This window comes from Echinops telfairi, unplaced genomic scaffold (genome assembly GCF_000313985.2).
Source record: "Echinops telfairi isolate 266 unplaced genomic scaffold, ASM31398v2 ScPeMD7_7458;HRSCAF=8496, whole genome shotgun sequence".
Taxonomy (NCBI): Eukaryota; Metazoa; Chordata; class Mammalia; order Afrosoricida; family Tenrecidae; genus Echinops; species Echinops telfairi.
The window spans coordinates 35773769-35788908 of NW_022111358.1; the positions used below are offsets into that span (position 1 = coordinate 35773769).

The 15140-nt window shown below is 47.8% G+C and overlaps 1 protein-coding gene across 2 annotated transcripts in view; it reads right to left on the bottom strand.

The window, feature by feature from the left end:
• Positions 1-15140, bottom strand: part of TEX2 (testis expressed 2) — a 110236-nt gene that overhangs the window by 42224 nt on the left and 52872 nt on the right. For both annotated transcript variants that reach the window (XM_045299312.1, XM_004707278.2), the window contains exon 2: positions 9609-11259. In XM_045299312.1, the coding sequence (XP_045155247.1) occupies positions 9609-11234 (1626 nt within the window). In that variant the 5' untranslated portion in view covers positions 11235-11259. The remainder of the gene's footprint in view (positions 1-9608; positions 11260-15140) is intronic.

Genomic DNA, 15140 nt, shown 5'->3' on the forward strand with positions numbered 1-15140 from the left:
TTCATACTGTGAAAGACGGCTTCAAGGCGCACAACCAACATTCAAAATAAGAGCTGCTCAAAAACACTATTAAGAACTTTTTTTTTAAGGGCCATTAAGGGAAGGAAGCAGGGACATCAATACTGCCCACAGCTTCCACTGCTGGCTTCAGGGTCACCTTCACAGCAGCCTCCCAGAAGCACCTCGGAGGCAGGGCCCCAGCCACAGAATGTACCTGGAAGAACAGCCACTAGACCAGCCTCCATCCCCCAGAGCAGCTTTTCACAAATTCTGAGTACCCACAATATACATTAAAAGTTATATGCTAGACCTGAGGATGTACATTGTACAGATAGCAACTGGAAACACAGGGAATCCAGGACAGATGACTCCTTCAAGACCAGTGGTGAGAGTGGCAATGCCTGGAGAGTGGAGGGAATGTGGGGTACAAAGGGGGAACCGACTACAAGAATCTACGTATAGCCTCCTCCCTGGGGGATGGACAGCAGAAAAAGGGCAGGGGAGTCCGTCAGACAGTGTAACATATGACAAAATAATATTAATTTGTGAATTATGAAGGGTTCATGGGGGGGGGTGAGCACCCGATATTAAAGGCTCAGGTGGAAGGCAAGTGTTTTGAGAATGATGATGGAAACAAATGTACATATGTACTCGACACAATGGATGTATGTATGGATTGTGATGGAAATTGTATGAGCCCCCAATAAAAAGATTTTTTTTTAAAGTGTGGGAGTCTGCACATGTGGGAGTCTGCACGTCCCTCAGCCCATGGCCTGCGCCGTCCGCTGTCTTTAAGCTTCCCATTCCCGGATGTTCCCTGGCCTATTGTCCTGCCTGAGTTTGGCCTTTGTGATGATTGGTGCTCGGTGGCAGGCAGCCGCCATGCTCATTGGACACCTCCGCCAGGCATCCAAGTGCACCTCATTTACATGTGGACCTGTTTGAAGACTGATTTCTGCCATATTTGGTAGCTGCGTGATTATTGGATACTACCTGTTACACTTTATTAGCAAATGATGTAATGTTACCCACCCACCATTGGGTATTCATTACACTTTATTAGCATATGATGTAATGTTACCCACCCACCATAGGGTATTTAAGCCCCTGCCTTCTGCTCAATAAATCGAGGCTTGATCAGACTCCTGTCTTGCCTCCATTTCTCGCATCTCTTGCCCCTCTTCATTCCCAGACCCTCTTTCAGGTATCCACGTTTCAGGTATCAGCTCTATACGTGCCAATACAACACAACTTTCATTTGAAAAGCAAAGAAGAGAATTAAAGAGAGAATATTTTGCCTTTTTACTAACTTGTCGTTTTCCCAGGATAATGGTTTCAGGCTATCTTTGGCTAACAACTTAAAGCACTTTGGGCAAGTCTGACCGGTAATGATAATGGATGTAAGCAATTATTTCAAATAGTCTTGTTGACAATTTCCAAGGTTTTTGGCCACAGATCAATCCGTGTATGTTATCTGTGTATTATTTGCTTTCTTACACAGGAAGAGGAGAAAGTGAGACACATAAAAACAAAAGCTTTCTTCTTGTAATGGATAGTGCTGCCTTCTCCTTCTGAAACCCCCAGAAGGGACAGAAAGAAGCTGCCTGGGCGCCAATACACCTACGACTCATGGCCCCGTCCCCTGGCTCGCAGCCTCCTTGTGTTTGGGGGCACAGCAAACCTCCTTTAAAAAAAAAAAAAGTCTTGCTGACATGTAATTTACATATCACACAATTCAATAGCTTAAACATATCAAAAAGAGTTGTGTAATCTTCACTACCATCAATTTTAGGAAAACCTCTTCTTAAAGGCTAATTATTGCTCAAGAAGAAGTCTTCCTTGCCTCTCGAGTTATGAAAAAAATTCTGGTCTTGATTTTTGTTTTCAGCTACCAATGCCTCACTCTTGCAAAAACGCAATTTGAAAAACTAGACTCACAATGCCTACAGCCTCTCTCCTGACTCCACAGATGACCCTTGGACCCAAACCAAACAGGTATGGTCCTGGATACCTTAGCCAGAATTCCCACAGTAACACAGCAGTCAGCTGTCGCCACATATAGGCAGCGGCCAGAGCGAAAGTTCAGCCAGGGAGTCAATATGTGAGCTGCTGCAGCTGGATGTTGAGTACCTGGGGGGTTGTTATTAGACAAGTCTCTACTTGTGCATATACTTGAGATTTTCTACAACAACTAGCTAAAAAGTAAGAGTTAAAAGAAATCCATGTGGGATTACCTGACTCCCTAACCACACCTCCTAACATGGTTCTTATGGAATTCAGGAAGTGTCTCCAGCAAGCTCCTTGTCCAACCAACGTCAAAGCTCGAGCACCTGCTTGTGAGTGAGCGCACCCTACACTCAGATGCACACTTGATCCACTCTTCCAGCCATGTTGATAAAAAAGACGCATGTAAACAGTGCAGCCACCGACCGCAGAAGCAGGATAATTTCAGATGAGTGTACGGTAGGAGAAAAGAATGCTTCTACGTTTCGTGGACTCATTGTATTCAGGATTATAGCAGGCACACAGAAGCAACCCACGCCTCTTTTGGCAACATGGGATAAGGCTATTTTCTCCCTCTCAAGTTTCTGAAGAGAGAGAAGTCCGTGGGGCAGAGATTACATTTACAAGGCAGAATTTCTTCTTGATATGGAGAGAATGTTCACCCTACAAAATTATTCCATTTCTCTATCAAAAGTAAAACCCCTACTAGTAGGAGACATGGGGGATGGAGGTGAAGGTGGTAGGGGAAAAAATGAGGAGCTGATACCAAGGGCTCAAGCAGAAAGCAAATGTTTTGAAAATGATAGCAACATATGTACAGATGTGTTTAAAAAAAACAAACCATACTCGGGGCATCTAGTTATTTTAAAAACCCACCCCTCTTATTAAATATGGCACCATCTAAAGAACAATAAAGTCCCCCCAAGTCCACTGCTGGTAGTCCTTGGGATGGAGTGGATGCAATTTGAGCCAAGCTTCAAGGCCATCTCTCATTGACAGGCAGCTAATCATTCTGGAACCTGCTCTACTCCTGTGTTATGCTGGTGGTTTCCAAATCAGAAAGGATTTACTCCTGAGTATAATTCAGAGCTGTGTCTAAGTCACACACTCACACTTACATCCAAGAACTGCATGAAAGCTTCAGGAAACTTCTCATGGGGGGTGTCGTGCAAGAAGAGCACTGCATTAGGTACAGAACATACCAGAGGGGGAGGGGCACCCAAAACAACCACAAGAAAAGCTCCACTGGGGGCCACCACGACAATGCACCTGCTCATGCAGCCATCTCAGTGTGTCAGCTTTTTGGCGATAAACAGCATGCTTCTTTTTGTTCTGTGAATGAAGAGGGACATGGAAGGACAGCGATTTGACAACACAGAAGAGGTACAGAACCAAAAAAAGGGAGGTGCTGTCAGCCATCCAAACAGATGAGTTTGAAAAAAATGTTTCCAAGAATGGAATCGCAGACTTGACAAATGTATTAAGTGTAAGGGAGAGTACTTTGAAGGCGACAAAGTTGTTTTGTAACAAAAAATTAAATGCACAGCTCTGAAAAAGAAATTCCTTTTTCGTTGTTGGGTTTGGTTTCTTTTAGACCCTCTCATACTCTTGGTAAAGGACAAGATGAATTCAGGAAGACCACCCAACTTGCTTAAGAACACTCAGTAAAAATACACATTTGAAGTATGTCCCATTCTTCCTCTGCCCAAACCTACTCCTCCCCTAAGTTTCACTTACATTTCACACACGAGGCCTAGCTTACCCACATTTCGGTTACAAAACCAAACTCACTGCCATCGAGCCAAAGCCGACTCACAGTGACGCTATAGGAACAGGGTTGACAGTTTCTAAGTCTGCATCTCTTTATGGGAGTAGAAATCCCCATCTTTTTCCCAAGTTGCTGCTGGTTTTGAACCGCTGACTTTGTAGTTAGCAGCCCAATGTGTAGCCACTATGCCACCAGGGCTCCTGGTCCCCCAAATTGCCATGCCTTAAATCACACGAATGTCTCCTACTTTGGTTGTATCACTTCATGTTCAATGCCTGTCATCAGCTTATCATCAGTTGTGAACTTCATACACTGAGAACAAGCAGGCTGAGAAGGGGTGGCAGCAGTCATGTCAGAACCTGTCTTACTTGGAGGGTGGGGAAGGTGTTAATGACTAGGATTGGTCCAATGCTGATTCCAAGGTGGAGGTCAGATGGACCTCCACCTCCAACCTTCTTACTAACTCTGGCACCAGCCACTCCTCCCACAGACTCTCCACTTCTTTTCTGGGCTTCCCAATTGGTTGGGATAGCTACACAGTACAGACCTTAAATGGTTTGTTAAGAAAGCAACAGAGTCAGTAGGGTACAAGGTCATTTAGGATCAGAATCAACAGATGATAACGTAGAGCAGGACCAGGAAACATGTCAGCAAAGTCTCCCTTACTTCTCCAGTGCAGGACGGCCCTCCCAGCTCCCCTGGGCTATACAGGACAGGCTGCCTCAAGACAGACCTCCTGTCAGCCCCCTTAGGACAGGTCTCTGCTTTCAGTGTCCCTGCTGTCAACTAAGCCATCCGTCCCCTTTGGGGACCTGTTGCTATCTGCAGTGTTATGGCTCTTGACCCAGGTTACAGTTCTTTTAGGAAGTTCCTGATGTCCTTTCTCTGCTGTTTCGCGCTCTTTCTGTGTGTGTACACACATACAAACTTCTCAGCAATCTAGGGCACGGCCTGCCAACAGGGTCACAAAAACTGACCAATCCCCTCTTTGCAGGCCACAGAACCGTCTCTTGCACAGTCCACTGGCCAATTCTGACAAAGTGCACATAACCACACGGGCAGGCTGCAGCCCAACCACTGCCACTAAGCTGGTCCTGACTCAGACCCTAGAGGGCAGGCAGAACTGTCCCTGTGCGTTTCTGAGACTGTATGTGCTACTCCCACCAAGTTTCCCAAGGAGCGACTAGTGGTTTCGAACTGTGGACCTTATGACTAGCAGCCCAATGTGTAAGTAACCACTACGCAGCCCAGGGCCAGGGGAAAAATACCCAAGCACAAGTGGTTTCTAGCTTACCCAGGACATGTCTTCAGCCTGGGCAGAAGGGAACAAACCCTATAGTGTAGAAAAACTGGGCAAAAGTTAATTCCTCAGGTCTTAAGGAGAAAATCTCCCAAGAGGTTTCTTTAAAACAAACAAAACAAGGCAAGGCCACAGAACCCAGGGAAAAGGCCACAGAAAGGAGCTCCTTCACCACACAGGCTTAAGAAGGTCCCAAGGACGCCTGTGCTCTGCCTGTGTGATTGTTTTTGCCACTTTGCATTCAAGACCGGCCAGCTGAGCATAGAACACCAGATGGGGGAGTACCACGAGGTCTAAACAACCATAACCAGTCCTTGGGAAGCACCATTATTTGTGTGCGAGCTGGTCTGGGGGGTTCACCTGTCTTGCTCATCCTTTCTGAACAAAGGTCCAGGTGCTTTATGGAGCCTTTACTGGAGCCAGGTTCTCAGTCTAGGCTGCAGGGACTCCTGGGGCCCTTCTGTGAAAACTGACAGGCCGACGCAGAGGTTTACAAACCGGCTTTGGATATGAGCATCAAATGCCTGACTGGGTCGTAGGGTCTCAGTCAGATTCCACTGAGGGCACAAAGTACAAAGGATCAATCAAGGAGCTGGGCCCCTGTACTAGAGGCCACTGTCACATGCAGGCTCCTATCTTCTGAATTGTATTTTAAAGTTTACATATGTTTGCCCTCAAGAATTACATGATTCCACCCTCTATAAAAATTGGATAACAGGCTATCAACTCACTCACTGCCATCCAGATTCCAACTCACAGCGACCCCATAGGACAGGGTAAGCACTGCCCCTATGGATTCCCAAGACTGTAACCCTTTATGGGAGTAGAAGGCCTTGTCTTTCTTCCAAGGAGAAGACTGATGGTTTCAAACTGCTGACCTTGTGGTGAGCAGCCCAATGCAAACCCACTATGCCACCAGGATTTAAAAAAAATAACAAACCGGCTAACATCCCTAAAATTAATCTTTCCAAATGGCATTCTTTTGACTTACTCTAGAAAAAGGTTAACAAAACTGTTTTAAGAAAGAAATCAAATGAGCCAGTCAGGGTGCAGTGTAGCACTGATGAAACACACAACTTTCCTCTAGTTCTTTAATGCTTCCTTTCCCCCCTCTGTCATGATCCCAATTCCACCTTACAAATCCAGTTAGACCAGAGCATGTACATGGGTCCAGAGAAGAGCTGGAAACACAGGGGATCCAGGACAGATAACCCCCTCAGGACCAATAATGAGAGTAGCGATACCAGGAAGGTAAAGGGAAGGTGGGCAAGGGGGGTGGGGGGGAGGGGAGTCCAATCACAATGATCTACATATAACCCCCTCCCAGGGGGGCAGACAACAGAAAAGTGGGTGAAGGGAGACATTGGTCAATGTAAGACATGAAAAAGTAATAATTTATCATTTATCAAGGGTTTATGAGGGAGGGAGGGGAAAAAATGAGGAGCTGATACCAAGGGCTCAAGTAGAAAGAAAATGTTTTGAAAGCGATGACGGCAACATATGTACAAGTGTGCTTGACACAATGGATGGATGGATGGATGGATGGATGGATGGATGGATGGATGGATTGTGATAAGAGCTGTTTGAGCCCCCAATAAAATTATTAAAAACAAACAAACAAAAGAAAAGAAAGAAATCAAGGCTCATACCCCTGTAGCACTTTAAAGTCATAAATCCGGGATGAGTGGAAATCTAGAACTCAAAGCCCCATCTTTCTCTGCTGGAACTAGCACCAACTTCCTTAGAAGGCATGTCATTCTGGGAGTCACAGCACCGCCCTATTCCCAAAGTCCAGCAACTGTGCAGATGAGTCACTAGCAACACGTCACTTATTAACAAGAAGCTGAAGTGTGCTGCGCATCCTCAACACCAGCTCCTCTTAAAAAAGGAACAGTCTTATAGCATATTGCCATGAGGAAGGAGGGTGGGAGGAAGGGAAGGCAGGCAGGCTACAGGAGATGACAACCCTATTAAAACCAAATCAAAGAGTGTGTGTGTGCATGTGTGCCCGCCTGCTCATACACACAGAAGTGTTCAGACAGACTAGAAGACTAGGGGATACAACAAATTACTGGCTCTCACAACGACTGCCTACTTGCATGATAATGAATTCCACCACCACTACCCCCACCCCCTCTTTGGGGTTTCTGTGCTGCTATCTAAGCAGTGACCATGTATTTGTTTTGAATAAGGAAAGAATTTTGGGGCATTTTTCTCCCACATAGTTCTTTTGAACCCTAAAAAGGTTTTTTAAAAAGCAATAAAGAGATCATGTTTTCTTTTAGAGCATTCTCATTTAAACAGAGGTGGCTATTAATGTAATAGAGGTATCAAGCCAAGTTTAAACTTGTAAAGCTGTGTTGAAATCAATAACTGCTTCAGGTAAATCAAGATCTCCCTCTTGTTCATTTCCTGAAATTAATGTTAAATGCTTCTCCAGACAGGCTTGGTTATGAATTTTCCAGAGGGGGTTGGTTGTCATGGAAAAACAGGAAGAGGCCATCCCAGTGCTCAACTTCAGTATCACTCCTTAGCTGTCAAGAAACCTTGGACAGACCGATTACAAGGATCTACATATAACACCACCGCCACCACCCCCACCACCACCCCCACCCCTGGGGATGAATAACAGAGAAGTGGGTGAAGAGAGACGTGGGACAGTGTAAGATATGACAAAATAATAATTTATAAATTATCAAGGGTTCATGGAGGGGGTGCAGGGAGGGAGGAGAAAAATGAGCTGAAACCAAGGGCTCACTCAAGTAGAAGGAAACCCGTTTTGAGAATGATGAGGGCAATAAATGTACAAATGTGCTTGACACAATGGATGGATGTATGGATTGTGATAAGAGTTGTATGAGTCCCCAATATTTTAAAAAGATCTGTATGAGCCCACAGTAAAATGATAAATATTTTTAAAAAGAAACCATGAACAGACAGATGACCATCTCTCCAAGCTCAAGTCTCCTCATCGGCTGAAAGTACTCAAGCCTTATGGGTGATTAAGAGGGTTGAATTAAATCATTTTTATAAAGAGGTGGCCTATAAACATTTGATTCCACATCCTCTCTATGGAAATCAGATAATCATATATGTATGTGCATGAACTATATAACCATATTTTAACCCAGACTTTTTTTTAAATTAGAAAGTTTATTCCATAATTGTAAATATGCCTTTATGAGCATTGCTGAGGTCTGGAGGAACCGAATTCATTGTTTGTTTGTTTTTAAAGAAAATTTTATTGGGGCTCATACAACTCTTATCACAATCCATACATACATCAATTGTGTAAAGCACACTTATACATTTGTTGCCCTCATTAGTCTCAAAATCCGCATTCTGCTTGGGTTCCTGGAATCAGCTCCTCATTTTCCTTTGCCCCCCGCCCCCTCCCTCCCCAACTTTTTTTTTTAAAGAAGAAAGCGATTTGATCATTGAATAAGCATTGAACTAGAATGTGACATACATTACAGTTAAACCACTAAAGAGATGACAAAGTCAAAGAGAAGTTTCACGTTTCATGTACAGCCACACAGGTATAACCCATTGCTTCCCAGATAAGCAGTAACAAAAACCACGACTGGCTATTGCACCCATTCTGACTCTTGGTGACCATATGTGTCTCACAGTAGAACTGTGCAAATCCACAACTTTCATAGGAAAATAATAAATATAAATTAAACATAACATAAAGCATTTTCTTCCTGCTTCTGATGGATCCTGGGCACCTAAGCCTGACACTGAATCCGAGGCCAATACAAAGAAAGAGTCCACAAAGAAAGAGTCGGGAGAGAAGGAAGGAGGGAGGGGATGAGGCCTAGACACCCATCTGATGGGCATTGAAAAATGACATCTCGTCCCACAGCCCACCACCCACAGTACAGAGGGGAGAGAGGAGGGCCAGCAGGGGCCAGCACAGGCAAGAACTTGCCTCTGTGCCCTCCTTCCCTTCTTGCCTCAGGCACTTTCAGGAGTAATTACTCCTTCCCCAGGGTCTCCACAATATTTAATGACTTCAAACATCAAAAGCAAACTCACTGCCAAGTCGATTCTGACTCATAATGACCCTGTAGGGCAGGGTAGAACCGCCCCATGGGTTCCTAAGACTGCAACTCCTTAAGAGTGTAGAAAGCCCCGTCTTTCTCCCGAGGAGCAGGTAGTGGTTTTGAACTGCTAAGCTGGTGGTTAGCAGCTCATCACGTAAGCATTACATCATCAGGGCTTCATTATAAGATCCTCAGCAAGGAGCAACACCTGACTAGCTGAGAGGGAAGATGAACTAAGATCTGGATGTAAATGCTGCTCTCCAGAACCACGGAGGTCCCTGAACTGGCGAAACTTGAGCCAGAATAAGGAGATTCCCCACAGATGACTCACTCACTCTCTCTCTCTCTCACACACACACACACACACCACCGACACCCCCCCACTCCCCCACCCCCTCACCCCCTGCTTGAGCCAAAACCTGTTACAATTCAGGAGCCTGACCAAATGAAGCTAAGTCGCAAATAAGCTGCCCAGGGGAGGGCTTACCTTGACCATCTCCGGTTCTTTGACGTCCAGAGAGCGTGCGTTCCGATGGTGTTCGTGTTTGTGTAACCTGTGATGTTTATGAGCACTTGGTGGTGTAAAAAACCAAATCAGGCAAACTGCAGTCATGAATCCCAGGCCAATGCCCAGGAAGAGTCCACTCATGTACTGGGGGAGGGGGAGGATGAGGTACGCGTAGACACACATGATAAAGAAGCCCAGGGTCTTCACAGGCAATTCCTGGTGCTGCTCGGCCGAGTCCAGCTCGTCGTCGCTGTCGAGAGTCAAGGCATCGTCCACAAGCACATCGGGCTTGAGAGGGACGTCTGGGGGCTTGTCGCCTTTACTCTCGACCTCGGCTTCCAGGTCAAAGTCCTCCGTGTACAGTTCACAAAACTCGTCATCTTCTTTGCTCACCAAAGCAGACAAGGAACATTTCTCCAGAACCAGAGAGCTGGTCTTCAGGCCAAAGTCCTTGAGGCTGCTGCCAACCTGGGAGCTCTTCGGTTCGGCCTCACGTGGGGGCTCCTCGGCTGACTTGGCGTGGTCACTTCTGGCGACGGTGGGATCGCTTCCGAAGCAGTCCCCCTCCGAGTCACACTCCTCTTCCTTGATGCTGTAGTTGTTATTGCTTTCCAAGTGCCCGTTCCAGCTGGACAGGTTGGAGAGTTCTGAAGCACTTGAAGATAAGGCTTTGGGCCGATGGCTGCCGCTCTCCTCCCCGATGATTTTACTGAGGAGCTGAAAAGGCTCGTAGATGACCTCTGAAAGGCGTCGCTTTGTGTCTTCAATTTTAGCCTCCATTTCGGGCACTTTAAAAAAGGAGCGGGTATCCGAGGGGGATGTCAGCGGGGAGGAAGGGGCGGTTTTGGAATCCCCGCCTGTGTTTCGTGGCTGTGTGAACTGCTTGAACAAGTGCAAGTTCAGTTTGGAGTCGGGGGGCTTGTAGGACACGGTCTCCGACTCCTGCCTGGAAGTGTCTGTGGACAGAGACTTCACTAACGTCTTCATCAGGTGCCTGTGCCTTGGCGGGTGCGGGGGTTCTTTTGGCTCCACCTCTGTCGACAGGGACTTCCCAAGGCTCAGGAAGGGCTTTGCACTGGCGAGGGTGGAGGACGAGGCACTGGAGGACAGCACAGGAGACTTGGAAGGAGAGGACAGCGGGGAGGAGGAACTGGTTTTCTGCTCAGAGAGGGAGGACACACTGGGAGAGCTTGCTAAGGGGCCTGACGAAGACGACCCCGGGGACAGAGCCACTGGCACTGTACTTAATACTTGGGCTGCTGGAGGAGGGGACGCCAGCAGCTTGACAGTGTTCTCAGAGACGGGCAGAACGGCTGGGGGCTGGGCCACCGGCAGCCCATCTGCCAGGGTGGGCGAGGCGGCAGGGCCATGGCCAAGATAGAGGTCTTCCTTGGCCTCAAGCCCTGTTACGATGCTTTGGTTGTCCAGCCCCTCCCCCAGGTACTCCCTCAGCTCATCCTCCTCTTCCTCCTCCTCCTCCCCGGATGCTGAGAAGTGGATGGCGATGGTGTCTCGGGACAGGGACCTCTGCACGTGCACTTTGGGGGCTGAAGGTTTTGGCATGTCAGTGGTTTTTTCAGCATGGCTACCATTCAGACTGGTCATCGCCGGCTTCACAAGGGCTCAGGCTCTGCGAAAAGAGAAAGAAAAGGAGAGGTCAGAAAGCGGTTTCTCCGGAAGAGATGCTGTATGTGCCAATACCAGTGCCTGGGAAGCTCCGTTTGAAATAGTGATTTTGCTGTTACTTAGCAGGTGGCCACTGCTTTTCACGGTTTAATTTTCACTAGATAAAGTCGTTGGGCAGTCTCTTTTATGAGCCAACTCCAAGCCAGTATCATACATGCCAGACAATCTGTCTCGCTTCCCAACATCTCAGCGATTATTCCCTCCCCTTTAATGGGTTGGGCCGATCAACAGTTCTGGACCTCCAGGCCTCCCACACCTGCCGGCAGAGGCCCCGCAGCACTGCTTCGGAAGGCGACAGGCAGAGCCTGGTCATTCGGAGGCTCTTGGAGCGACGAGCTCACCAGTGGTTTGCTAGCTATAAAAAGCTAGCGCAGGAGGGCATACTGCTTCCACTGCAATTTTCCCAGCAATCCTAACAATTATTTGGCTTGCACCTCCCTGTAACACTTACATACTCTTGCCATTACAAATAAGCAGTAATGTAACCCAAATCTAAAAAGAAGAATCTGTCAACCAGTGAAATGATCGTGGGAACCCCATGGCCAGAGGGGCTAAGCAGCATGAAGACAGGACGTGCATTCTGAGGTGCCAGGACACAGCAAATGTATTTGAAATGGAATCTAAGATTCCATCGATACCTTTCACCGACAACTCTGCTAGGGGCCAGAGAGACAGGGAAGCCACTTCGACCCTTCAGAGAGCAGCAGAGAGCAAAGCAAGGCTGCAAGCCCACGGTCTCACTAGTGTCCCTCGAGACCCATCTCCTGGGCACCAGGCAGGGCAGTCCCCACAGGTGGAAAGAGACCCAGTCAAAAGAAAGGAATGCACAGGGTGGGCGTCAGGAGCTCTGAGGCCCGCATGGGTGGTAGCGCCCAGCTCGTTTTCTTGACAGAGGGTATGCTGTGGTACAGTGAGTGTGGCTAGGAGGGAGGGGACGTGAGCATGGGAGGGAGCCTGGTACGCTTAGCCACAGGGTCTATTCTCTAGCTCCAGCCCGGAGGGCAGGTGCTGGGGAGCCAGCAGGGGGGCCTTTGAGAAAGCTAGAAAAGCCGGCCTTGGACCTGGAGCTAGCTAGCCAGAGCTTCTGGTACCAGCTCCTTTTCCACGCTAACCAGACCACGCGTCTCTGGGTCTCAGTATCTTCAATGGGTATGTTCCCCTTCCAAATCTAAGACCTTCCATGTGTGGGCTGACAGAAGGCTGTCTACACCCCAACAAAAGATAATTGCAAATATTCTACCACAGACAATAAACATTAAGCTATTTGTTTCTGTAATTTGAAGAGCTCTTACATGCAAATCTTGTGACAAACATTCATCATCAAAATGCCGGCAACTGATACCACCAACAGGAGAAAATGTAAAACCTTGGGGGTGGGGGCGACACAATGATGCCACACACAGTGGTCCTGGATCACCCCAAACAGGACAAACACACCCTCCTGCAATGAGGACAAGAATTATAGGCCCAGGGCCCAGCAACACAGACAGATCTGAAGCGACACATGGCCAGGATGGCTATTTGACAGAGACTACTTTCATCGCGGTGTACCGGTAGTTTTGCCCACACTCACCCCTGCCGTCTCTTACACCCAACTGGAGCCAGGAAATAGGCACAATCTCTACGGGGCTGATAAAGCCATCTCCATCCAGGAGCTGATGGACAAGCTCAACAGACAGTGCCCTGGGTTCAGAACAATCCTCTGTGATCTGTACGCCAACAGGTTTGTACGCGGAGTGAGAAGACAAGCACCATGAGTGACCCGTGTTTCTCATCTAACCCACCTGGCTTGGCAGGGATCATTTTAAAAGAAAATTGTAGGGGTAATTCAAAAAGAAAGATGGGAACTGGATGATTTTCAGCAGGCTGAAGAAGACTATTTAAATTGCCTTAATAACACAAAGGACAGGGTGCAGGCTCTGCTTCTGAGGTGGTCACCACCAGGGCAGAGGTGACCACAAGTGAAGGTGACGGGCCACAGGCTCACACACCAAGAACTCTGGGTAAGCCGGTCCACTGGGCTCCACAGGGAAAAGTCTGGCCAGGGCCAGGGCCAACGGGTGAACTGGGGGTGTGTCCAGGAGCCTGTGAATCCTGGTCACTTGGCAAGGCCCTGGGGAGCACTGTGAGGGCACCTGTTTGCCCAACTCTCCTCCACAAAGCTGAGGCCCTGGCTTGCTCCTTTAAAGGAACCTTTGCTGAACCTTCAGCATTGAACTGCTAACCACAAGATGTGAGGTTCAAACCCACCAGCCGTTTTGCAGAAGGAAAATGAGACTACTCTCAGGAGATTTACAAAGCCTCAGAAGCCCAATAAAGGATCATGTGAGTCAAGCATCAACTTGATGGCAGCGTTAGATTTCTGACCAGATTCTCTCAAGGCCGGGGCTGGGGCTGGGGCTGGGACACTGCAGTCTGACAACATAGAGCCTCACAGTCATTCCTCCAAACTCCACAGTGATTAAAGCCCCATGCCGTATCACTGGTTTCTAACTAAACCATGCTACACCTTAAATACAAGGGCATCTCTGAGCTTGTTTGCTCTTCTGCACAGTGAGGGGATCAGACAAAGGCTGCTTCTGGCTCCAACAATGCTAGCTAACTGAGTATACTGGACCCAGAGCCTGTGGTTTGAGTCCTAAACCCCCCACCGCCACCCCACCACCACCCCTTTCAAATGGTCACTCTCTCCTCTCCTCCTGGGGACCACACTCCCTGTCTCCTAAAGGATAGCCACACCCTGCACACCAGGAAGATCACATGGTTTTCCCAAAGCCACAGCACTGATGGGGTGGGGGCGAGGAAGGCAAAGACAGTTAAGACATGGAGTTTCTCTCCCACCAGATCAAGCTGTGTCCTCACACGTCACCTTTCCAGCAAGGAAAACAAGACAGACGCAGCAGAAACAAAAGATGGCAGAATAAAAATTTCAGAACAAAAAGCAAGCATGCATAGTAACTTCAAGGTAAGTTTCCAATATCTGCAGGAAGACTTAGTTATCAAAACAGGAGGTTTCAGCAGTCTGGGCTGGAACTCAGAAATACCTGAACTAGAAGGCTGGCCATGGGAACAGCGATGCAAAGGAAGGAAACAACAGGGCCAGGAACACGGGAGCACCCCAAGGAAGCCCAGGGGCCGTCAGCCAGTGGGCTGGGTGGACTGATGAAGCCCCACTCTACCTGACACTGGGACTTGGCAGATGTTGTTCAAGGTCTTGAGATGGGGAAGTTATTTGGATTAACTGGGTGAGCCCAATGCAATCACAGGGTGGCTCAAAAGAATGAGAGCGAGAGGCAGAGGTGCCGGAGGAGGAGGCGCACTGGCAGAGGAGGAGGAGGCGCACTGGCAGAGGCGGAAGGGGCCATGAGCTAAGACCTGCAGATAGCCTATCGGTAGTCTCTGGGAAAGGCCAAGAACCATTCTGAACACAAAGGCATCCCGGGGTCTCTCTGCTCCAGAAGGAAATTTCACAGGCCTGCCTACCTCCCAACAGCAAGATAATGTAGTTGGGTTGTTTTAAGCCACAAAGATGTTGTCATAGCTGCTATGGAAAACTGAAAACAAGGTGGTATTCCACACAGTCTCATGTGTTAATCTTTCTCCCTCAAATCAGCAAGAGGCATTTTTAAAAGAGGGACTGTTTTGTGGGTCCAAACAGAGTCCAAAGCGTTGGGAAAATATTGTCTGTTATGACTCAGAATTGAGCTTGGTTTTAATATGGATCTCTGAGGCTCACTCACTGTGATGTGTACACTTCATACTTAGGACGACTACAAGGAAGGAACAGGGTAAAGGCAGGGTCCCCAGAACAAAACCATACCCAAT